General features: G+C 41.9%; 1 protein-coding gene across 6 annotated transcripts; it reads right to left on the bottom strand.

The window, feature by feature from the left end:
* Nucleotides 1-332: 332 nt before the first annotated feature.
* On the bottom strand, nucleotides 333-24,329 carry dedd1 (death effector domain-containing 1). 6 transcript variants are annotated; one of them, XM_061819813.1, is made up of 7 exons: nucleotides 24,006-24,186; nucleotides 23,851-23,883; nucleotides 19,771-19,948; nucleotides 19,455-19,620; nucleotides 17,231-17,362; nucleotides 16,320-16,445; nucleotides 333-2,153 (listed from the first exon to the last, which is right to left on the bottom strand). In XM_061819813.1, the coding sequence occupies exons 3-7, from the start codon at nucleotides 19,912-19,914 to the stop codon at nucleotides 1,753-1,755; spliced, it is 969 nt and encodes a 322-aa protein (XP_061675797.1). In that variant the 5' UTR covers nucleotides 19,915-19,948; nucleotides 23,851-23,883; nucleotides 24,006-24,186; the 3' UTR covers nucleotides 333-1,752. The 6 variants fall into 6 exon arrangements, with proteins under 6 accessions (XP_061675797.1, XP_061675795.1, XP_061675793.1 ...); XM_061819811.1 differs by lacking the exon at nucleotides 24,006-24,186 and adding an exon at nucleotides 24,195-24,265 and having other exon boundaries at nucleotides 19,455-19,948; XM_061819809.1 differs by having other exon boundaries at nucleotides 19,455-19,948.
* Between the last annotated feature and the right edge of the window lie 326 nt (nucleotides 24,330-24,655).

Genomic DNA, 24,655 nt, shown 5'->3' on the forward strand with positions numbered 1-24,655 from the left:
GAATCAAGAGTATTCTTATTTAAGAGTACTCTTACTTGAGAACAATATTTGGCTAGTCTATTCTTTTGGTTATTTGTAGAATTGCAGCAGGATTCCCCCCCCCCCCCAATTATAGCTGGGGATTACTCATTGGGCTTTTTAAAATTGTAATAAAACCACACGTAAACAGTTGAGTGAAATGACACCTTTAATATTATTATTTTGTAATATTCACCCATAACATACTGGCTTCCTAATATAGTTCACCACAAAATGAACAAGATATATTTAACACAAAGTTCCCCAGAAGCGTTATTTTTCTTTTCTTAAATCATTTTTCTAAAGAAACAAAGAGAAAAAAGGGCCTGCAGAGTCCAGCCCTTCAGACCAGCCCAGTGTACTTGTAGTGGTTTATATATAAAGAGCGAGGGTGCTTATTGATCGCCTTTTTTCGAGTGAAGTCCTGGCATTAGTTCCAGCAGAGTGACCAGACAGCACTCAGTCAAAGACACCCAATTGGGGATGAGCGCAGCCCGGATGTGCGCGCTTTGGATTTTGATCTTCCGGACATCACTTGTATTGAGCGACACACTGTTCTGTCCTGTACCTGTTTTACTTGCTGAGGGAACCACTGGAGAACACGAACACACACACACACACACACGAACACACACACACACACACGAACACACACACACACACACGAACACACACACACACACACGCAAGCCTTGAATTATCATCCCGGCTGCTGTGATGATTACTTGTCCACAGTCTGCTGAAGCTGGAAGTTAATCACTGATGTCATCTTGTGCTGACCACTGACCAGAGCAAAATCACAAACTGCAGGGTTATCTTCTTAGGACAATCCGGGATTCGTCTGCTTATCTTAAGGGGCCACGTTTGTGTGGGAGAGGTTCACCAAAGACGCAAAGATCACTTTTTGCCTTCTCCACCTTCCTCGGTTTGCCACTTTGAACAAAATTTCATCCGTGAGGAAAACTGAGGCCAGAATACAACCAGTGCTACAGCAAATGAGACTGTACAAATACATACGCTGTCCAGAGCCAAGGACGAGCTTCTCAAACATTAAAAAGCAAAGAAAAAAATTCCTTATATTCATCTGTTTTTCGCAGTAGAGAGACAAACTTCATCCGTAGCGAGACTTTGAGCAACAAGCAAGTAAAGTGGAGACGGGACTCTGATATCGCAATGTCCATAGTTAAGATGCAAAAATAACTGTCCCCACTATAGTGAACTTGTTTTTTCTGCTTCTAATGCTACAAATTTGATCTGAAATGAGACTGCATGACAAGGACACTGCGCTGCAGAAGAGGGGCAAAGTTGTCCAAAAACACGTGTCACAAACATGAGTAACAAAAATGTCTTAAGCATTTGCTGATTTTTTTTCCTCTTAACATTTTGAATGAATCGTTTTGAGAATTTCAAGGAGCACACAAAACCCCAAATGAATTTGTTTAAATAATCTTTTTTAAATTAATTATATTATTAGGGGCTTACCACTGTGTCCTCTGTTGTTCCTGCTCTGCCTCATCCTACCTCGTCCACTTTCATTCTGCGGTGCCAAAAAGGAGCACCTGGATGTGAACTCAAATAACTCATAAGTAGTCACTGTCTTGACTAAAAATCCAAGGTCTAAGACTTGCCATAAACAAACGGCTCTTGCTGCCATTTTGTGGACACTTCAGGTATTACATGAAAGAAAAAGAACTGCCAAATGCAATCTCATCGCGTTAAGTCCACCGACATCGCTCAATGATAGTTTTTGTGCCCACCAGTGGATGACGACAAGAACATACTTCCGGCCTTCAAGATGCGCCGACCTTCCTCGTAGTCGTCCTGGTCCACGCTGATGAGCAGCCGGACACCCTCGGAGCCGGCCGCCACCCTCAGAGAATCGGTGATGAATACCCCCTTGAGGGCCTCCAGCAGCGCACCGCTCAGGTAGTCTACCCAGAAGGCCTCCAAGTTGCCCAGTTCGGTGAACTTGATGTCGCACATGATGGCGCCCAGGTCTCGGGCGTGCAGCAAAGAGTCAGCCTGGCTGAAGAGCTCAAACTGGCGCTCCAGAGGCTGCCGTTTGTCCGATGACACGCCGTTACGCAGCGCCGACTCGTGCTCAAGGTATTCGGCCCGGACCCTCAGGCGCACATCTGAGAGTGGAAGATAGTGAAGGAGGGGGAGGACACATCCGGTGATAGGGAAAGCATCAGGAAGGGAACAGGGACAGGGGGGGGAAAAAAAAAAAAAAAAAAAAAAAAAAGAAAGAAAAGACATGGGAAGGGGGAAATGTTAGGATAAGAAGTCAAAACCGGAACAGGGACAGGGAATACAGTAAAAAAAAACGTCCTAGTAATTGCGACTTTACACTGCATGGTACCAGCTTGGCTTGGCTTTGCTTTGCTTTTCTCGCTATCTACGAAGATGAGACCCTGCCAAAATCACACCGTATCACTTGGAACACAAAAACAACTGTGGTAGATCAAAGGACTGGGCAAAGGAGACATTTTAGCACGAGTCTTTTGTTTCCAACACGCTGGTCTTTTTGTGACGCTGACAAGTCTCCAGGCATTTTCTTTTTGGGCTCCAGTATTCTGAAACGGCCTACCCGCAGATGTTAGGGCTGCTACCTAGGTAGAAGTGTTGAAATCTCTTCTCAAGACTTCTTTCTAAACTTTGACCTTTAGTTAAAAGTACACATGGGCTTGTTGTATTCCCGCTTCTCCTTTCTCCTCTTGCTAAGAGAAGGGGGTAAGTAGGGAAGACAGTCTGAGGCTATTGCTTTACAGATTCTTCACTGACCAACTGGGGAAAGATCTGAGGTGGACCACTTCTCCCAAGGTTTTTCCCTGTGGAAGATTCTGCTGACAGACCAAGCTAGGTCTTGAGGTACAACCCTTTTAGAGCATGGTCATACCCCCCCCCCCACCCCCCCATCTGTGGTCGATTTTCAAGGTTTTTCCCCTCCCCAAATGGGATTTTGATTTTATCTTTGCCCAATTGGGGGGAGGTTAGCTCAAGTGATGTCCTACATGGGCCTGTGAAGCCCTCTGACTTTTTCTATATAAATAAACCTTACTTGAATTTATCCAAGAGAACACGTAGGTTGGCAAAAACACAAAGAAAAAAAAAAGCCTGCCTCAAAAAAAAAGGAATACTAAGGGCAGAAAGAAAACAGGATGTAGCAACAATGTGGAGACGTGAGTTTTCAATGCCTCATCACACTGCACATAGCTTCAACCAACCCATTCATTGAGCATGAGCTGCCGCTGCGCAACAATGAAGCGCTGCGCCGCGTGGGCAGGCGGTGCAGAGGCTTCTGCCGATCTAGTCCAAACTGAAAAACGTTCAGTTCTGCCAGCAGTGTGCGGTAACAAAAAGATAGCACATCCAATAGGAGAAGTGGCGGCGGTGTGATTTCAGACTGACAAGCGTAAGAGATTTTGGAAGAGTTGGCGAGGGAACAGCATGGAGAAATTGGAGGAAACTGTTATAATTTGGTGTGACAGCGTCCTGAGCGCTGCGAGACAGATGACATACAGAGATGGGACCGAACAAAAAAGGCACAGTGATAAACAGAGGTTGCTGCATGGTTGAACAGAACTGGAGCTGTCGTAACTACTTTACAATCCAAAACCTGCTCGGTAGTTTAGCAACTAGTGCAAAATATGGACACACTTGTGCCAAGCGCCAATATATGTATAGTCAAGTATGACGCGGCGAATGCCGTGAAAGCCAAGTGCAGTGTGCAAAGACCTTAATGTAGCAGTCTACAAACGCTAGCGGGTCGTTTTATTTTTGGCACTTCCATCGGTGTTTCTCAGAGATTCTGCAAAACTGAAACATCAAACGTAAAAAAAAAAAAAAAAAGAATATCCAGAATTTAGCTGAAAAAAAAAAAAAAAAAAAAAAAAAAAAAAAAAAAAGAGCTTTAGGTGTCAAGTCCAGCAGTGCGATTTCAAATTGAGATGGGGAAATTTAGATCGTAGAACTAAATGTAAGAATTGCTTTCAGCACAGGAGACTTGAGAATAGGGTGTTGGAATTCACACACATTTTTAATCCAAGAAGAGACATGGGCACCACGATTACGGGTCGCTGCAGTATGTTTAAATCCAATGAATAGCCACAGTTATGGGAACTCACGCAACAGAGTTGGGAAGAACTTTCTGAAGAATATTTGATTTCCATTTTTGAGCCAACACCACAAGTGTGTTCAGGTTATATTCGCCCAAGGTGAGTCAATGAGTCAAGGATTGAGAATACATTATCATTCGTAGATTGATTCCATGACTTCCTTTTGAAGTCGTTTGTTCTGTGCTTTCATTTCTGAGTGAAATGAGAAATGTAACTGCATAGATTTGAAGTGTTTTTAAAAACTTTTGAACAGCAGTGTACTGTATGATGAAAAAAAGTACTTGTGGGGAAGGTCATTTCTCACAGGGTCGGAGAAGTGAGTGTTAAATTTAACACCTTGTCGTTCGTGTCCACACATAAACATGGCTGGATATCACAAATGGTACATGGTTTCGAAAGTGAAAAAGCGTCGCGTGAGAGCAGAGCCAAGTAGGTAGCGTGCAGTGAAAAATGAACGCCTTAATTGATGAATCACAACAGCAAATCACAAAAGCGATTGAAGAGCAGTTTCTCAAAAAGGAGTTTGTGGTCAAATAAGCCGAACACTAACTGGACTGGAACGTATACATGTTCATTCCTGATTGAGTTTTTGGTAAAAGCAGCACAAACGTTGCCAAGGACCCATAAAAATAGATGCAGTCACTGAGAGGAAAGTGGCCATTTTAGTGCAGTGGGAATGATAAATACGGCTGCCATGGAACCGGTCGACTTGTACATTGTGTCAGCTGCACACTCAGCAATATTCCCAGTGGAAGCTTAGTAGTGTGATGCCCAGGAAGTCTGTTTTTTTTTTTTTGTTTTCTGAGGGGGTTCAGTGTGAAACGATGAAATTGCTGTAACAGGATTGGCGGTCATGCAACAGCACAGCGAGGAAGATCAGAGGATACATACTGTACTGAGCAAGAGCGCCGCTGACAGGGCGTCCCCCCGTGTCACTATTGCAGAACTGGGAAGTGGAAACCGGCTGCTTGACGACTTTGGCTGCAACAGAAACTCATCTCGCCCCCTCAAAAGCTCTCTTTAGTTTGGAACAACAGTACTCATAGAACCTTTTCCCACCAGAAAGATTACTCATGAATGTGCAGTCCTCTGCGCTTCTTACAGTGGAAAAACATTACAATATATTCAAATGTTTGAGGAGAAAATAATTGAATCCATTTATTTATTGCCCTCCTATTGAAAGTCAACACAAGTGATATTTGTCTACATTGGGCTGCAGGGAGCTGTGCAACACTTGAGTGGGGAAAGGTTTGCAAAATGCTGACATTAGAAAGGCAAATGTTGAATTAAAACATCGATTATCGGATCTCAACATTTGCAAAAGGGCAACGTGTTTTAATGAGAGCTTTAATTTGACTGACAAAAACAAAAAAGTGCACTCACAGTGAAAGTAATTAGAATGAACGTGGGATGTTTTCTAGACTATATAACAAGAACTTTGCCTTCAGATACATTTGGTAGTTTTCATTCTGCATTCCAGTATTCATGACCATTTGATCTGGTTAAGATTTACCATAGTGATGGATCGGAGGCACCAGTCGCAACAAATGATAGAGCGATTTTAAAATGGATTTATACAAAATAAACATCACATTCACAAATAATGAGAAGGAAGTGTTTTACCGTAAGTGCCACCCCTAAGGATGTGAGGTTTTTAGGAAGAGATTGAAGACCTGGATAAAATGTCGTTAGGGCAAAAGAATGTTATAAAAGAGTGCACCCACTTTCAAATTGATTCATTTAATGTTTCTTCTTGAACACACCATCCAAGAAAACATTATGAAAACCTATGGAAGGTTTCTGAGGTTCACACAAAAATTCACAGTATAACGGAACCTCAAAAATCAAACAACCCATTCTAGGATGTTGTCGACCACCTGAACGAATGGAATTCAGGGCCATGCCACCAAATTGGTTCAGTTTGCTTGGCGTAACTAAATCTGATAATACACGCACATTGAATGATTCAAATTGTCGATTGGCCTATGACAGGAAACTTTCAAGAAATGACACTTTGCATTTACGATAGTAAAATGAGACTAAGAATAGAACAATACCTTGTACTTAAAAAAACAAAACACTAATTTACATGACAAAGTTTTTTAACAGTAAGAGCTGCAAAAATACTCCAATGAAAAATAAATGAATAAACTCACTTCTGGGATTGCCATAGCCTCCAGAGAATCTGTTTGATGCAGCTTCCTGAGGACCATGTTGTGAATTGTGGAATATTTTTATTTTTTTCAGAGTGTAAAAGACTACGCAAAAATCCCCAGACATGACTAAAGCATGAATTTAACCAAAATTGTTGTATGTGGAAAAAAAAAAAAAAACAAAACTGAAAGTAAAGTCACGAATGCTGAAACACACATTTGTGAATGCCATTTGGTAAATAGAGGTTTTTACGTTATTGGCACATAAGAAGTCTTCCCCCCTTTGACTTCTTGGGAGGATATGCAAAGAACACCCATTTTACTAATTCACAGCTGGGGACCATGTGCACATCAAAGAAATGTTGAGGGTTACGCCTTCAGCTCGTTACATCATATCACTTCATACATAGGACTTTTTTTCCCCCAGTTGACTAAGTCCATATCTTGACTAAGGAAAAAAAAAAAAGTTCAAGTACCCATTTACAAGGAGTTCGCTTGGCCCGCAGAACGTCAACTTAATCGATCTTCATTTCTGCTCAATGACTGACCAACAGAGCCAAAAGAGTAAAAGAAACTCTCTGTCATGCTTTGTGCAGTTTTGAGCACTAAGCATTCTCCCTCTGACTGTGTGTGAGGATAGTTTTGTTGGTCTGTTTAGAACTGTGAACACAGAAAGGAGAGAAAGACAGAGACAAGTGGGTTGGACATGCGTCGACTGGGTGGTTTTGTAGCACAATAAATCAGGATTTAAACATAAATTCTCTGATAGGTTTACCCAAGGTTGGCACCTAAAATGGTGAGTCATATTAGAGTTGTCCATTTTAAGGAGTCATGGCAGTCATGAGTACAGTTCAGCGTAACAAAAAAAGTATACGAGAGGCAAAGTACGAGAACCCTTTGGAATGTCTTAGTTTCCTGCAAAGATTGGATGTGGTCTGATCATCACAAGAATTAGTCTGGTGAAACTATTATCGCACAAACAGTTGCATTTCTGTATTTTTATTGAAAATGACAAGCATTCACAGAGTAGGGAGTCAAGAGTAACTGGACTTTTAGACTGCAGATTCTCAAACTTATTGTGAGTTACTTGTGAGCCAACCTGGGGTCCAGTCAATGAAATTTGTGGCGACTTGAAAACACGTTTACAATCGTCTCGTCAAGCATTGCTTGATGTATACTGTGCATTCCTCAAAAGAGCTCTGGGAAGACCACTGATTATGAAGTTTTGACTACGCTGGAAAGGGCAACAAAAGTATTCCTAAAATGTTTTGATGTTCAGTCCATGGTTTGACAAATTGTCTTTAGATGGAAAGTTCAGGACTGTTGCTGCTCTTCCAAGAAGTGGGCATTCTGAAAAGATGACTCCAAGAGCACAAATAAATTAGTGCGCTAACACACTAGTGACAGATACGCCAACATCTTTGTTGACATGTAGTAAAACATTAAATTTTAACAGGGTTGATGGGAAAACACCAATGACCTGTCTAAAACGTTCCATGTTTGAAGTTTGCTAAATAGAGCACTGGGATGTTCCACAGTGCTCAAGAACTCACAATGCTGGTTGTGGAAGAAAAATCACCACCACCATCAAACCCTTATCCCTATTAAATATTGGTTGAGGAAGGAAGCATCAAGGTATGGTGCTTCGTTAAGTCATGGCCTGGACGACTTACTATCAATGGAAAAATGAATGAACGTGTTTTTCGCAGAATAAGTTGAGGCCATCTGCTTAACAAAAAAACGATTGGTGCTTGAACAGGACCATGATCCAAAAACAGGCAAATCAAGGAGAAAATGGCTAAAGAAGAAAAGCTTCTGCATTGGCTCAGCCAAAGTCATGACTGCAACCTGATTGAGATGCTGTGGCACGACCTTGAGTTATTCGTACAAGATATCAGGAATCTTGCTTGATAACAGTTTTGTCAAGATTAACGGTCCAAAATTCATCCTAAGTATGGACATCTCATCTGCAAGTTTAAGAAACCAGGCGAAGGGTCAAGTTGTTATTAAAATCCAATGGCTCACTTCATGTAGTCACTGATGGTGTGCAGTGGTACAGTCACCTGACTTTGGTGAAGGTCGCGTGGGTATAGTTCCTCCTCAGCGACTGTGTGAATGAGAGTCAGAATGGTTGTTTGTATGTGCCATGCAACTTACTCCCGACCGGTTCGGGATGCGGTCCACTTGTTGCCCGGTCAGCTACGACAGGCTCCAGCAAACCTCAACAGAATGATCTGTGCAGAGAATGGAGGGATGGTTGACTTGCTTTTTCCTCCCTGTGCTGTCAATGTTAGAATTGTTTAGGTTCAGCAGCCTTTAAATTTCTGTTATTTAGATCAGACTCATGACCAATTATGCAGAAATTAAAAATATTCCAAAAGGGTTCAGACTTTTTCCTTCCAGCGTACGATGGAGCAAGGGAAGTCTTTTCTGACACCACAAATTTAAGGCCAAATAGTTGTATAATTTTCTCTACTTCCTGCTAGCCTAAAGGTTAAACAGTTTGATTGATATTTTCTGACATTCGAAACCTCACTAAATGACACCTATCAATATAATAATTACATCTGAAAGGCTTAAGACTTTGAATGTGAGGTCAGACAGCAAAAAAAAAAAAAAGTTTTGAAACATCCGTAATCTAAATCCATATTTTTCGTCTTTTGTCTGCAGTAGTTTAGAATTAAAGTACAGATTACAGTGAGTGTTATTCAGATTTACAAAAACTAAATACCTCGACTTCCCCTTTGTCTATCATATGCAGCCTTTGTAGGGAGAAAATTGAGCCAAACTACTTATTGGTTGTGGCCATTTATTATGAACCTATTACACTTTCATTTGATACTTGGAATTCAAAACATTCCTTGGATTGGATGAACCCCCCCCCCCCCCCGCCCAAAAAAATGACATCCACTCTAATAAAAGCTGTCTCTAAATGAAACTCCAAGAAACAGATAACTATTTTAACTCATCAAGAACTGGAAAAGCTTGTAATTATCTCAGTTCTCAGAAAAGATTCTTCACATATTCAAGAGCTCAGCACATCGTAATGTAGTTGCCATTGAAAACAGCAGCACATAAGGCAAACCAAGTGTCTAAGATTGAGTCGTGTTCATAGCAGCAATTTAAAGCCACTGTAAAGTGAAAAGTCTTCTTAATTGGACACACTAGAGGGAAGTGTTGTTACCAATTCTCCCAAATTTGATTCCAAAAAAAAAAAAAAAAAAAAAAAAAGCTATAAAAATGAGCCTTCAAAATGGTCTCGCCACTCTGAAGTGCTGTGGGCATGACTAGTGAATGCACTGAAACAATATTTTGTTCAAGTGCCAATTAAATACGACTCCTACCGTTTGAAAAATTGAGTCAATGTTATCTTTTTTCTATGACTAATCACACCTACATGTTCAAGCCATAAAGCCATGTCTACATAAACCTCTGGTGGTTGGAATGTACTCCACCAGGTCATTGCTGGGTTGTCCACAGTGCGACAATAGGCTCTTGCCACCAGCTAACTTGTAAGCCAACTGGGGTTCCTCTTGGCTGGTGCCAGATCACTGGGTTTGTCCACTGAGTCTCTTCCTCGCTTAGGAATACAACTATACCTAGCTGTTCTAGCATTCAGGGTAGATCCATTTTTTGGGGTGTAGGTGTCGCTAGCTAGCTACCTGCACGCTGGAGTAGTAAGAAAAAAAAAATCATTTTAAAGGGTTTTTAACTAACAAAAGCATTACAATTAAAGGTTTTTACCCATAAATTGACATCTTCTGCCGTTTCATAAATGCATGTAGCCATGATGTGAGGAAATATGTCTGCAAGGCGTGTTGACTACTCTGTTTAGTAAGAAACCCATTCGTAGGAAGGAATACCATTATCTACTCACTACATTTGAATTATTTTCCGAGATTCCTTGAAAACTGAAGGGTTGGTCTTATTCCAGACTTCTTGTCTACGAGCTGAAACCAACAATTATCGTGATCTGTTGTGTAAAGGACATTCCAAAGCAAGAGGTTGTGGGGAATGAGCAGCTACATTATGTCATGACAAACAAGCATCCACAGAGGGGAGACCCCCTTTTACCTTAGGCATGGGCCCACACTTGAGAGAGTGGGCATGACTGTCATACACTGACTGTTTTTTGTTTTGTTTCTCAGTCTGCCTCCCTGAGTCCATCATCGTTTGTGCCTCAGCGCAAATGAGCCACAATCCTGAAGCAACCTGCTGGAATCAAATGCGCAGTCAAGAGAGCAACAGCAACATGTTCAGAGTCATAGGATTATCACTCATGCCCTGGGAAAAAGCTTGTACCAAAATGCATCGGGCTTTTGTCATAAGATGAATACAGAGATGGGAAATGGTGGAAATTGACAAAGCAAACTTTCAGAGAGAGGTCAAGTTTGTGAGGTTAACGAGCAGTTCAATTCTGGTTATAGAACATCTGTGCAGAAAAAGCCTGTTGATCATACCAGTGCTCTTGTCTGGGAAGGAAGGTGAAGGAACGTTCCATCGACACAGATGAAAGTATTTTGAACAGGAAGCTTTCTTCGTTACGCTGAAATTTCTATTCCAAACAAAGCAGGGTACACACACAAAGATAATCTGGCCAATTTCGAGCCAGATTTGCAAGCAGTCAGCAAATGTCCAATTATGTGACGTCTCTAAAGATTATGCTGCGTGTTAAGTGGACGGGTGTAAAAGTAGGCAAAAAATTGCAGATTAGCACATGCCTTTGTTCTTAGGAGTATTCATTTCACAGTTGGTACATTAAGGAGAACAAGTATTTAGAGCTCCACCCATATTGCATTTGTTAACGATCATTTTATTTTATTATTATCATCCCAGTGGGGTAGTGCCTAGTTTATTCGCTGGAGTTATATTCCAAGAACCTCCTCAATGAGATGAAAATCTACATAGTAACAACTACATATTTAGTTTTTTTTTTTTTTTTTTTAAGCATGATGCAGACTAAAAAAAATCTGCAAGAGAGGTGCAGGTGTTATTTATGTCCACTTGGGGTCCCGCCCTCTGCAACTCTACAAATGTGAGGATTAAAAAGGCAGGGCCTGGTATGTTGACGGAAGTGGGAATGAGCAAATGAGAGTGTAGCATTGGCCGGCTATTAAATGACTAACTCCTTCGTTTCAGTGTTTTGCATGAGTCACCATTGGCAGCTCGTGCATAAATGTTCTCATGTGCTTGGTTCCTTACAAAAGCCAAATTGCTTTGTTAAATAAAGCCATTGAAAGTGCACCCACAGCTGTCTGTCTCAACCATCGTTGGCGAGATTAAAATTCGTTCTCACTAGCGGTGCTAGCTAAACAATACTAAATCAGCAAACCCTGTTTACCATAAACAGAGTTGTGTAAGTCAGTTCTGCTTTGAAGTAGACTGTACTTGCACTTTTTTTTTTAAGTGAGAAATAATTTCAAGCTTCGGACATGCTTACTGTTATACAAATTTGCAGTAACAGTAGTCCATGTGGAAAATTGACCACGGCAAATTCCCACAAGATATCTAACAAATTTGCAGCACAAAATTAAATATGTACGGTGTAAAGATCCACGATAGTGATACCCAAATGAAGAACCATTATATGGCTAGCACTAATTATAAACTTGTAGTTATGACCCCTAATGTGGGAAAAGAGCCACAGTTGCTTTAGCACTTTTCAAACAGTCAATTTTAGCAATTTTCAAATACTCCCAGACGTCATACTGATCAGTCCTCTTTCAAGATACTACACTACATACAGTATTTTCTGTACATTTTATACTTGCATTTTTTGTGCAAATACATTGTCTTAAAAAAGTGTGTTAAGTTTATGGTTAAAGAGTAAGAGGGGTGAAACATGATTTTTCTAAAAATGTTGTCAAAGGCTCTATTACAAAATGTAGTGTACACTCCTGGTTAAGAGTGATTTTAACCCGTTCAATTGGGTGGAAAACATGTTCAATATTACTTATTAAAAGTACTTATGTGATGTCAAGATCAAGGAAGCCCAAGCCACAAATTGTCACAAAGGCCTCAGCGACAGCCAAACGGTAAGCGAAATGACAGAAAAATTCTAAAATGCAGATGTGACTTCCTTAATACTGGCTGTGGTGTACATTCTAGTCAATTTAGTGCTCAATGACCTTTACAGCATGTTGACCAATTAGTAATCAATTTTTGACCCGCTCAGGGAGGAGGAAAAGGCCCTTGTAGCAAATTGATGCGTGTGTTGTATGAGCCTTCAATATGACTCCACTTCACATTGAGAGGTACGTGATTATTTGCAAACAATGCAAATGACCACCAAGCAAAACCCACTGCCGTGATGGGCCCAAAACAAGAGCGAGTTTCCCCACATTGGCCAAGCTGTGAAAACCTTATTTGGCCATTCCAACAGCATGCACACCTGAGGAAAAGAAATTCTCTCTCTGGCTGGAAGCAATGTTCATGCTCTTCTGTTCCAATGTTGATGTTCTCTGGAAGAGCTGCCCATTGTCGGAGAATACACATTGCAACCCATTTCCTCCTCATACTGAAAAAATGACATCGGTGACTACTTAACATCAAGTCGCTGACGAATAAAATGAACATGTTCTTGTGCGGGGCAATGGTCTCACAATTTAGAAACATCTTTTTGTGTGTACCATACTTAAATCAATAGTCAATAAGAGGCTTTCCATGCATTGTGATGATTAGAATGATTGGGCTGGTCCTTGTTTGGAAATACCCCTGCTTTTTTTTTTTTTTTTAAACCCAATCTGTCTACAACTAATTTTAATGAGCTGCTTGTCGGAGTAGGAATCTATTTGGAAACCCCTGTTGAAATCTTCCAACAGAAAAATAAATCAGCCATGACTTACACTTAATAAAAAGAAACTTTAGCTTTGCAGCTTGTTGATTTCAAAATAAAAATTTGTCCAAAGAGTGCAGTCCAGGCTTCGGATCTTTACATTTTCGATGGTGACAAACGTGAGCATGTGGCAACCTAGTGTTGTGATCGACTGCAGTGGCTGAACATGTTAAAAAAAAAGTGAAGGGGGAAGAGTGTGATGAAGGAGCAGAAATTAAATAGTTCTGTGACAAAGTATTGGCTCGCTTCTTTGTTATATTTTTTGCACAGTTTCCCCACTTTAAGATCAAACAAATGTAAATAGACAAATATAACCCAAGTGTACTTAAATTGCTGTTTTTAAACAATTTCATTTATTAAGAAAAAACACTAAGGTTACCTGGTCCTGTGTGAAAGAGTAATGTGCCCCCTAAACCTGATAACTGCTAGAGCCATCCTCAGCAGTAACCACTCCAAAAAGTTTCTACTGCGACTGACTGGTGACCTGTTATTATGGTGTGGTTTGCCTTTCATCCAAAGTTAGCTGGGATACGCTCTAGCACACATGCAGCTCTTGTGAGGATCAGTGGCAACGAAAATGTATGAAGCTTACAATTAGTCTTTCACGTCTCTCTGGAGGTATTTTGGCCCACTCTTCCTTGCAGAATTGGTTAAAGTTAGGAAAAAAAAATAGGGGAGTTTCGAGCATGAAAGGCCTTTGTAAGGATATACCACAGAATTTCAAATGGAAATTAAGTCTGGACTTTGACTAGGCAACAGCAAAACCTTGCCTTTTGGGTTCTTTTAAGCCATTCAGAAACTGACTTGCTTGTGTATTTCAGAATCAGCTTCTGAATGGCGTTCAAAGGATTTCTTGACCACAGATGTCAAGGCAACAGGCCTGTCGTCATTAAGGCCTGAGATTGCTGCTTTTTTGGGGACCGGTATAATGGAGCATTTGAAGCAGGTCTTTGTGAAGACTTTGAGGCAGGATGGGGACACAAGCTCTGGGCCCAGCGCTTTGTTGGTCTTTTGTTGGATGGCATTTTGGATCGTTATCCTGCTGCAGAACCCAAGTGTGCCTCATCCTGAGTTCATAAACTGATCCCCGAATATTCTCCTTCAGGATTTTCTGTTAAAGAGCAGAATTCAAGATTGCGTCAATTGCAGCAGGTTTTCCAGATCCTGATGGAGAAAAATAGCCTAAAAGCCCATGACACTAACACCATGTTTGACTGTTGCTATTATGTTCTTTTTCTGAACTGCTGTGCTACACTTTCACCAGATGTAACAAGACCCACATCTTCCAAAAAGGGTCAACGTTCATGGCGTCCATCATTCTCATAGATTCTTGGGAATCATTCAGATTTTTTTTTTGTTGGAAAAATAAGATGACCATTTGTTCTTTCTGGTCAAAAGTTATTTTCGCCAAACTGACATGAAAGGCATTTTTGCCCGGTTCCTTCCTCATTGTGGTGTCATGAATACAGACCATAATTGAGGCAAAGGGGGCCCAGCATTTCTTCAGAGGTTGTCCTGAGTTCCTTTATGGCCTACTGGATGAGTCATTGCTGTTCTCTTGAGTTAATCCTTGTAGACCACCCACTCCAAGGAAGGTTCACCACTGTTCCAAGTTTTCTCCATGTGAGGTTAAGGGCTCCCCCCATGATTCACTGGAATATTAAAGCTTTAGTAATGCCTTTTTTTAACACTTTCCAGACCAACAGATAACTATTGCTCAACTGTTTTGGAATGTCTTTGGATCGAGTCATATTGTTACAGCTTTTCTCGAAACTTTGTCAGACTTAAATTTTCTCCGGACAGATTTTGTTTAAGTGATTTCTTGATTGACCAAGTCTGAAGGTAAATCAGGCTTGGTTGTGATCATTGAAAATTTACCAAAACTGTGATTCCCCACAGTGAGCCAATGACTTAACAGGGTGGCGGTGGGGGGGGGGGGCAATTCATTTTTAACCGAATACTCCCCCCCCCCCAAAAACAGCATTTTAAGATCACTTGGGTTATATTTGGCTGACATTTACATTTAAGATATTTAAAACAAAGTGGTAAGAATATGCCAAAATATAGGTACAAGAGAAGTGAGCAAATATTTTCACAGGACTGTACAGGTTTAGATGAAGCAGGATGGGTCCAAACTAGGGATGGGCAATGGGTTACATTTCAGTCATCGCCAAAGAAATTTCTTGTTTTTTTTTCCCCCAAATGTATTGCACTCTTTGAATTTTCTCAACTCATATGTACAGGTCAGTATTCTAATACACTGAATGAAAAACCTCAAAAAAATTGTGCAGTAGTGTGGAACTGAAGTGAGACAGGATGAAACTTCATCTACCAATTTACATGAGAAAATTTATCACAGTTACTCAGCATTATCATGGCAACAAAAATTGCAGCAAGCGTGCGTTGCATTTTGTCACGGTTCATCTCTAAAGTATCCACTACATTATGAGACATCACGATTAACCATTCACTGTTTCATGTCATCCTGAATCAATTAATATGCCCATCCCTAATCCAAGTAGATTTTTGTGGAGTTAAATGACATGCAGAACAGATGATTATACTGAACCAGTGGATAAGTTAACATTATAATTCACTTTTAAAATTGCATTAGTATTTCCAGCGCAGCATTTCAAGACATTTGTTAGATTATATTTGTTCAAGATGTAAATATGGACTTAAGTGCAGAGAGATCAAGTGTTACATAACACAATGGAAAGGGTCGCAGATTTTTAAAAGATGGTCTTACAGACTGGACAGGGAGCTCAAAATGGACCCTCTAGTAATGTCAAATTGAGAATTTGTTTTGAGCATGTTGACAGTTGCCTGGAGGAATTCCTCAACTGTAACATTCAAATAGTTACCATTTGAATGTTAAAATCAGTGTACAACCAAGTTTCAACCTGGTTGGACGAAGGCCAAATCATGAGTTAAAAAGCAACATTTAGTTGAGTTTTAGCTTCTTGTACCTTAGAAGAAGAGAGTGTAAAGACAAAATAAATAAATAAATAAATAACGCACTTGTTACGCAAAAGTTTGATCTGCTTCATCGTAGCAGCAGCAAAATCAAGTTTGAGGACAGGGCAGGGATGGACCAAAAAGGAATTTTTGGTTTCCGAGAAATCACAGGACAGGATTTCAGGAAGACAGATGTCTACAAGAGGGACTATTATTTGTGAATGAACATTTGCTTACTGCAGGATGCTTTCTGTGGCAGTGCTGGTGGCAGTTTTTTGGCCTTCTTAGGCTTGCGAGTCCAACCGTTCCCTCTCTTCCTTCGCCGCTTCCTCACTGGCGGTCCATGCGCAATCAGGTCAGACTCTGAGAGAGCAGAAATGAGTTAATATAGAGTTTTGATGACGACAAAGGTGTTCAAGACCCTTCAGATCATGACTTTCGACATACAAGGGACCATTTGGATGATTTCATGCCTTGATTTGCGGGGAAAAATTTCAGATACTCTACGGTTGAAGCAACCAGATTGCCACATTTGGAGGATTGTGTGAGTGAGGAAAGCCACTAAGGAATACTTGAAAAACTGATTTTATTATATGGACTCTCGACATTGTGCGGTCCGCCCGGTAAAGATGAAATGAGAGTAGCGTGATGTCTCCATCAGAAACAGGTCCACAAAGCCAAGTCTCAGGGAACCAGAGGGCGGCAGACTATCCGAAGTCTTTGCACGTCTTGATCAGAAGTTTAAGTTCATCCATTTTGTTGGCGAGGGAGCATACAGTTGCGACATGAAAATCGACGGAAGTGCCAGTACTATATCACGAGCCTCTGCAAATTCTTTGACCCAGCGCTCTCGAGTGACTCCGGGAAAAGAATCAGCGAGTTGGCAAGAGTTGCCCCAAAAAAAATAAAAAAGTCCGGCGAAGACTATGATTATTACCAACTCATATCTTGTGTACTTCAGTCCCGAGATGATGGAAAAACAAACGTAAAGAATACCAGGGAGCACGTACGGAAGGCAGCCGCACTGGTCGCCACCAGAACAGTTACATAATAACATGTTATAATGACAATGTTCTTCTGTAAATGCGTGTTACTCAGCCTCTACGATTTCTGTAATGTTAATTGACCCGTTGAGGGAGAAGTCATACCTGTTCTGACACGGTACGTGAGGGAAGGAAGAGGCATTTCTGCTTGTGTATAGGAGGTGGTCCTCAAGCCAGATGGAGATGAGACCTGGGTGTGTTCTACCCCATATTTTTTCCCGGTCCTTTCTGGAGACACTGAAACGTCATGAACATAAATGAGGATTATTACATCGGGTGCAAAAACATTTGACACTATTGTTCACACACCCAATTAGTGAGTCCACTGCTAAACCAAACAACAGCACCTTCAGTGACGCATCTCAGGTAAAAAGAAGTGTTGAGTTTTATAAAATATTGACAATTTCCCTGTACAGTATTAAAGATAAACTCATGCCACGTGGTGAAAGTATTTTTAATCACACCCGTGCTGTCTTTGAGTATGTCCGTAACGGTTTATGATTCAGGGTGTGATGTGACTCACACCCTGAATCACTTTCACTTAATTTTTTTAATTTTTATTTATTTATTTATTAAATGCCACTACTTTCACTTTCTAAAACTGTAAAACACACAACGATTTTTGGTTAGGGCTGGGTAGTGCTAAGAATCTCAGGATTTGAGTCAATTTTGATTTGAGCCAGTGAGAATACAAAGAGTAGTTGTCGAAACGTTATTTATTTTCATGTCCATGTGAACATATGATAGTTTTTAAAGTGTATGGAATGTCTAATTTCTAACGCAAATTCTTATCTCAACGAAAATATATGTTCAACTGTACCATAAAATGCATAACCTTTTCGATGTTTTTACCCAAAAAATACAAGGGTTTATGAATTAAAGTCCGTGGACTTTGACCAAGTTTCCCGTGTCTGAAAAGCGCGTGTGGCTGACCTCTGATGTCACTACAGGTAAACGCATCGTACTGGATATAGTTTCTCATACAAGCACAGGCAGACCCATCGCGCAGTACAATGAACGACCGGGTGGTCACATACCCATCTACTAAATACACGGCGTTTGCATAATTCTACTACAAGACCGAAAACTTTGTATATACATTCAGGATACCGAAGCTTTGACCATTTATCAGTTTATGACTAACTAAACCAACAAGAACTTCACAAATGCTTACGAGTCTTTGTTTCCAACACGAAGCGCATCGTGCTCCCTGCGTGCTCGGCACTTTTTTCATGACCAGCTACTGTATTTTATCTGCATTCGAACATGTATGCAGTCTAACTGGCCCAAACTGATAACCTTTAACGCCTATATAAAGCTGGTATTCTTCACCGTCTTCGTAGGACCATTCAGAATGGTGTTCATCGCTTGAAATATCGGAAAATTCATTGTCGTTCTTACAATGTATTCCAATGCTTGCCATTATTGTCATCGGTTCTGACGTCACATTCTTACTCGGCTGTTTCCGCTTTGTTTCCGTCTTTTTCCAGTGAATCCAGCAATGTGCGAGAATTTTTTGCTGATAATAGAGAAATAAAAATGTTTCTTTCATAACGGATTTAAGATTGAAATTCTGCTTTAAAAAAAAAAAAAAAAAAAAAAAAAAAAAAACTGTATGGTAATAGCAAAAAGGTCCATTGAGGACCTTCCATACACTAAGCAATGAAAGCGCAATCACTTGAATGTGCATATGGAGTACCAAAGTAAAAACGAAAAGTTTTATATGAACACTGAAAACATAAAGAGCATATAAAGTATTTAGTCTCAAGCGTATGTTGAAGTGAACTTGACTCAGAGCTGAGCTTTGGGAGTCCTCACCCCCTGGCCCCCCATCCTCTACACACACATTTTCTGGAATTAAAATCTGTAAGCCCCCCCAACCCTCTCTCGGAATGACTGCAGGGTACATTCGCTTCGCTTCTTATTTAGGAATCTTAATGAAGGCTTAAACATATGCTGGTGGTTAGGTGACTCCTGCTTGAGAAAGTGCTTTACTAGATACACAACAGAGCCCGCATTTTAAATATCATCGACAATCAGGTTAATTGAATCGTGGCAGCCAAAATCGTGACCATGATTAAAATTCAACTAATCCTATAGCCCTAGCCAACATGGCTGATTAATACAACCTCATTGTAGAGAATGAGTGCAGAAAACAGAAATATGCGCATGTGAAATGGCTTAATTTTGAGGTTTGATATCTATGAAAAAGTTTTTAAATCATTTAAATTGGCAGGATTGCAACCAGGGCGTTATTTTTGTGTTATTCGCAGCAAGGCTTAGTCCTTATTGTCACTTTATTTTTGGTGGTGCTATGAGAAGCACTCACCTGTTCTCCTCTTCTTGTGGGACACAAGAGGGAGAAGGTCATGCCGGGTCAGGACTCTGAGGAGCTTCAGTAGCGGATCCAAGTTGCCTTCGCTGATGTAGCCTCGCCTCTCCAGTTCCAACAGCAACTCCAGGCCATTCTTGGGCTTGCACCAGGGAACTGTGGGCTGCGGGGAGCCACGTGACTGTAAGCGCTTCCATGCCGACAGTAGCTTGGGACTCGGGACCTCGCCAGCGTCTAGTGGGTCTTCCTCGTTGGGTTGCACCGTCCAGCTGGCAGGGTCCAAAGGATGAACAGAAGTGCAGGTTTCACTCACAAGGAAGGAAAGGACATCGACGTCAGTGTCCGTCAGCTGAGACCCGACGACTTCAAAGACCTCATGGAGAGAGAGCATCCCATAAAAACTGAGGCATTCAGTTTCATCCCAGTAAAGCGAGTGCTTCAGCACGGAGGCAGCCATGGCGACGTCACCCAGCCCCTTTATACTTGATAACCTGTATCAAGAGAATTGGAGGGGGGGGGGGATATATAACAACAACAATCAAACTTGATAAAGACAATGCCCAGTTTGCATAATTTTACGCAAGTAGCGGGTGGTTGGTTTATGGTAAAAAAATGCAGTGCACAATATGGTTTGAGAGAGATGCCATTTAAGGTCTGTTGTATGTTTCACATATCTGACAAAGTTACTTAAACATGAATTATGGTCCATATCATCATGAAAAGGTTCAAAGAATCTGGAGAAATCACTGCATGTAAGAGGCAAGGCCAGAAACCAACATTCATCCATGACATTCAATCGCTCAAGCGGCACTGTGTCAAAAAGTGACTTCAATATGTAAAGGATATCCCCACAATGGCTCAGGAACACTTCAGAAAACCATGTCAGTAAATACAGCTAGTCTCTGCATCCGTAAATACAATTTACAACTCTACTATGCAAACCAAAAGTCATTTATTAACAACATCCAGAAACGCAGCTGGCCTCTCTGGGCCTGAGCTCATGCAAGATGGACTGAAGCAAAGTGGAAAAGTGTTCTGTGGTTCGATGACTTCTAATTTCAAATTGTGGACGTCATGTCCTGCAGGCCAAAGAGGAAGAGAACGATCCAAACTTATGGATGCAAAGTTCAAAAGCCAGCATCTGTAATGGTATGAGATTGTGTTAGTTTGATGGGTAGGATACTGGCCATATGTCACACAGTGGCTACACTAAAATGTTCCTTTGTGGCTGCGTTGTACTGTCCTTGTCACCGTTAATGAATCCATAAATCATTGAAAAAAAAAAATAGCCACACATTTGACAGTATTCCAAAAAAAGGACACTCCTCAGAGCAACCCACGAACACCTTGGGGACAACAACAGTGAGGGATGCTGTCAAGCTGAAGAAGGAGTCCTTTCAGGCATTTCTGGCCTGTGGGACTCCCGAGGCAGCTGATGGGTAACGGCTGGCTAAGCGGAATGCAGCGTCGGTGGTCGCTGAGCCAAAAACCCATTCGTGGGAGGAGTTCGGTGAGGCCATGGAGAATGATTCAGGACAGCTTCGAGGACATTCTGGTTCACCATTCGGCGTCTCAGGAGGGGGAAGCAGTGCACCGTCAACCCTGTGTATAGTGGGGACGGGGCACTGCTGACCTCAACTCGGGATGTTGTGAGTCGGTGGGGAGAATACTTTGAAGACCTAAATTCTACCAACACACCTTCCCAAGAGGAAGCTGAGTCTGGGTGCTCTAATTCGGGCCTTTCTATCTCTGGGGTTGAGGTCACTGAGGTGGTTAAAAAGCTCCTTGGTGGCAGGGCCCTGGGGGTGGATGAGATTTGCCCTGAGTTGCCTAAAGGCTCTGGATGTTGTGGGGCTGTCCAGGTTGACACGCCCCTGCAACATCGTGTGGACATCGGGGACAGTGCCTCTGGATTGGCAGATAGGGGTGGCGCTCCCCCTTTTCAAGAATGTTGACAAGTGGTTGTGTTTCAACTATTGAGGGATCACACTCCTCAGCCTCCCAGGTAAGGTCTTCTCAGGGGTACTGGAGAGGAGGGTCCGTCGGGAAGTCGAGTCTCGGATTTAAGAGGACCAATGTGGTTTTTGTCCTGGCCGTGGAACAGTGGACCAACTTTACACCATCGGCAGATCCTCGAGGGTGCATGGCAGTTCGCCCAATCAGTGTACATGTGTTTTGTGGACTTGGAGAAGGGAGTCGACCGTGTCCCACAGGGAGTCCTATGGGGGATTCTTCTGGAGTATGGGGTACCGAAAGCCCTGATACGAGCTGTTCAGTCCTTGTATGGCTGCTATCAGTTTGGTCCACATTGTCAGCAATAAGTCAGACTCGTTTTCGGTGAGAGTTGGACTCTGCCAAGGCTCCCCTTTGTCACCGATTTTGTTCATAACTTTTATGGACAGAATTTCTAGGCACAGCCGAGGCGTAGAGGGTGTCCGGTTTGGTGGCCTCGGCATCGCATCTCTGCTCTTTGCAGATGATGTGGTTCTGTTGGCTTCATCAAGCCGTGATCTCCAGCTCTCACTGGAGCAAATCGCAGCAGAGTGTGAACCGGCTGGGATGAGAATCAGCACATCCAAATCAGACAGTATGGTCCTCAGTTGGAAAAGGGGCGCGTGCCCTCTCCAGGTTGGGGTTGAGATCCTTCCCCAAGTGGAGGAGTTCAAGTATCTTGGGGTCGTGTTCACGAGTGAGGGAAGAATGGAGTGGGAGATCGACAGACTGATCGGTGGAGCGTCTGCAGTGATGCAGACTTTCTATCAATCAGTTGTGGTAAAGAGGGAGCCAAGTCGAAAGGCAAAGCTCTCAATTTACCACTCGATCTAGGTTCCTACCCTCACCTATGGCCATGAGCTGTGGGTCGTGACCGAAAGAACAAGATCCCGGATACAAGCGGCCGAAATGAGTTTTCTCCGCAGGGTGTCTGGGCTCTCCCTTAGAGATAAGGTGAGAAGCTCGGTCATCTGGGAGGGCCTTAGTGTCAAGCCGCTACTCCTTCGCATTGAGAAGAGCCAGATGAGGTGGCTGGGGCATCTGATTCGGATGCCTCTGGACACTTTTCTGGTGAGGTGTTCCGGGCATGTCACACCGGAAAGAGACCGAGGATGATCCAGGACACGGTGGATAGACTATGTCTCTCAGCTGGCTTGGGAACGTGTCGGGATCCCTCCAGAAGAGCTGGAAAAAGTGGCTGGGGAAAGGGAAGTCTGGGTATCCCTGCGGAACCTACTTCCACCGTGACCCGACCCGGAAAAGCGGCAGATAATGGATTGATGGATGGGACACTCCTCAGCATTAATATGTCAGTAAAGTAGGCTGTTAACCTCATTATTAACTTCGGTCTCTCAGTTCCCACAAAGCAACGTGGTAAATGCGTGGAGGAAAAGGGCATAATTACAACAGAGCAATAAAAAGAATGATGTGGTCAAAAATGCTCACCTTGCATTTCACTATGAAATCCTAACACACCTGGCTCATTTTTTTTCTTCTTTCATTTCTCAAATTGTGTGTCACATTTTCCACCCGCCATCTTCCTGCTCAGTTGTACAACATCTGCCACTCCCCGTTTCAGTCTTTGCAACAGTCTCCACGCAATACCTGATTTGCAGTTTTTGCCATTCAATGTTTTTTGATGGGCAAAATGTGACTTCTGATATGCAAACTGCGATGCGATCCAAGCCCGCTTAATTTGAGCTTTGCACATATGTACATTAGCACAGTAAGCAGTGGACACCACCATCTGATCAGATGTTAACATCCTAAAACAGGGGTCACCAACGCGGTGCCCATGGGCGAATGGTAGCCCGCGAAGACTATATAAGGCACCTGCGAGGTATGTTCTAAAAATACCATAGGCCACAAATTGTTACTATTATTTGTACTTTAAATTCTGAATCTGACTTGCTTACGTGAATTAAAATTTTAAAATCCCTGTAACGTCATATGCTACAATAATTTAAAACAAAAATATTTTATGTACGTGTAATGAACTGAGTCTGAAATTTGCTGCCAACAGGTCATGCAGCCCTTTATACGATTGGTGCTCACAAAGTAGCCCTCAGCCTCAGAAAGGTTGCTGAGCCCTGTCCTAAAACAATGCACTGTACAACGTAAACTGAAAAAAATATATATATTGTTGAAGGAAAATAACTAAGGTAGTATTCTCAACTATAAATGCGGCTGAGTTTAGAAGTTACCAATCACATTAGATCTCATGTTAAATGGGTGTCACCACCCACCTTCCACCATTTAAAGTTTGTGATTAACCAGAAAAATAGTGCAGCGGTGTTTCCTGATATGTTTTTTTGTAATCATATCTTACAGCACAAGCTCATGCTCCCCAAAGTACGTTTGTGACCCGACTAGCAAAAAGTGCATATATATATACACACACCTCAATTCCCAACGTTGACAAATGACACCACACCTGTGAGTGAGGGGAAAAAAAAACATTACCACGAATAATTGTTTGACCGTCGTACGTAGGTTTTCTCAAAGACCAAAAATGACTAACAACACAATCTTTCACGCGTACAGATCTATGCTTACAAGAACGTAGCTTGAGTTCCACTTGCACGAGAAAATAATGGTGAAAGCTAGCGTAGCGTTGAACGGGTCTTCATTAGAAGCTCAATTCGATAAATTCAAAGTTTATGGCTCACGGAGCTGTAAAAAAAATAAACTGCCACTTCGTTTACAACACGGTAACTATGTAAAGGGACAAGCAAAACAACTAACCTTCCTGCTTATATGGCTGACAACTTCCTGGACTGGCATGGACGTCAAGAAACTGCCCAATCACAGCTTGTATTATCGTGAGCTGGTTTGGTGTCAGATTTTCGCACTTTCTTCCAACAGTTAAGGTGGGCGAGATTAGGCGAGAGCTGATCTCGGTTCGGCGATATCAAATTTCCGCTGGAGGGTTCAGAGACCCCACATATTGACTGATTCTGTGTCAGATTCCTTTCGCCATTTTCTCGTAGTCCAAAGATACGAATGTAACACACATCTGATCTCAAGTCAGTTATTTGAACTGCCCTCAAATGAGGCGACATGAGTCTCGTTTGACGTCTCCCTCGCAAAGCCAACGAAAAACATCTAAGGATGGTTATTACAAAAGCATTGTTTCAGCCCGTCTATTCTACGCTGCCAGTGTGACGTCATATACATATATATTTTTTTAATCAACACATTATCTA

Source organism: Syngnathoides biaculeatus, chromosome 5, assembly GCF_019802595.1.
Source record: "Syngnathoides biaculeatus isolate LvHL_M chromosome 5, ASM1980259v1, whole genome shotgun sequence".
Lineage (NCBI taxonomy): Eukaryota > Metazoa > Chordata > Actinopteri > Syngnathiformes > Syngnathidae > Syngnathoides > Syngnathoides biaculeatus.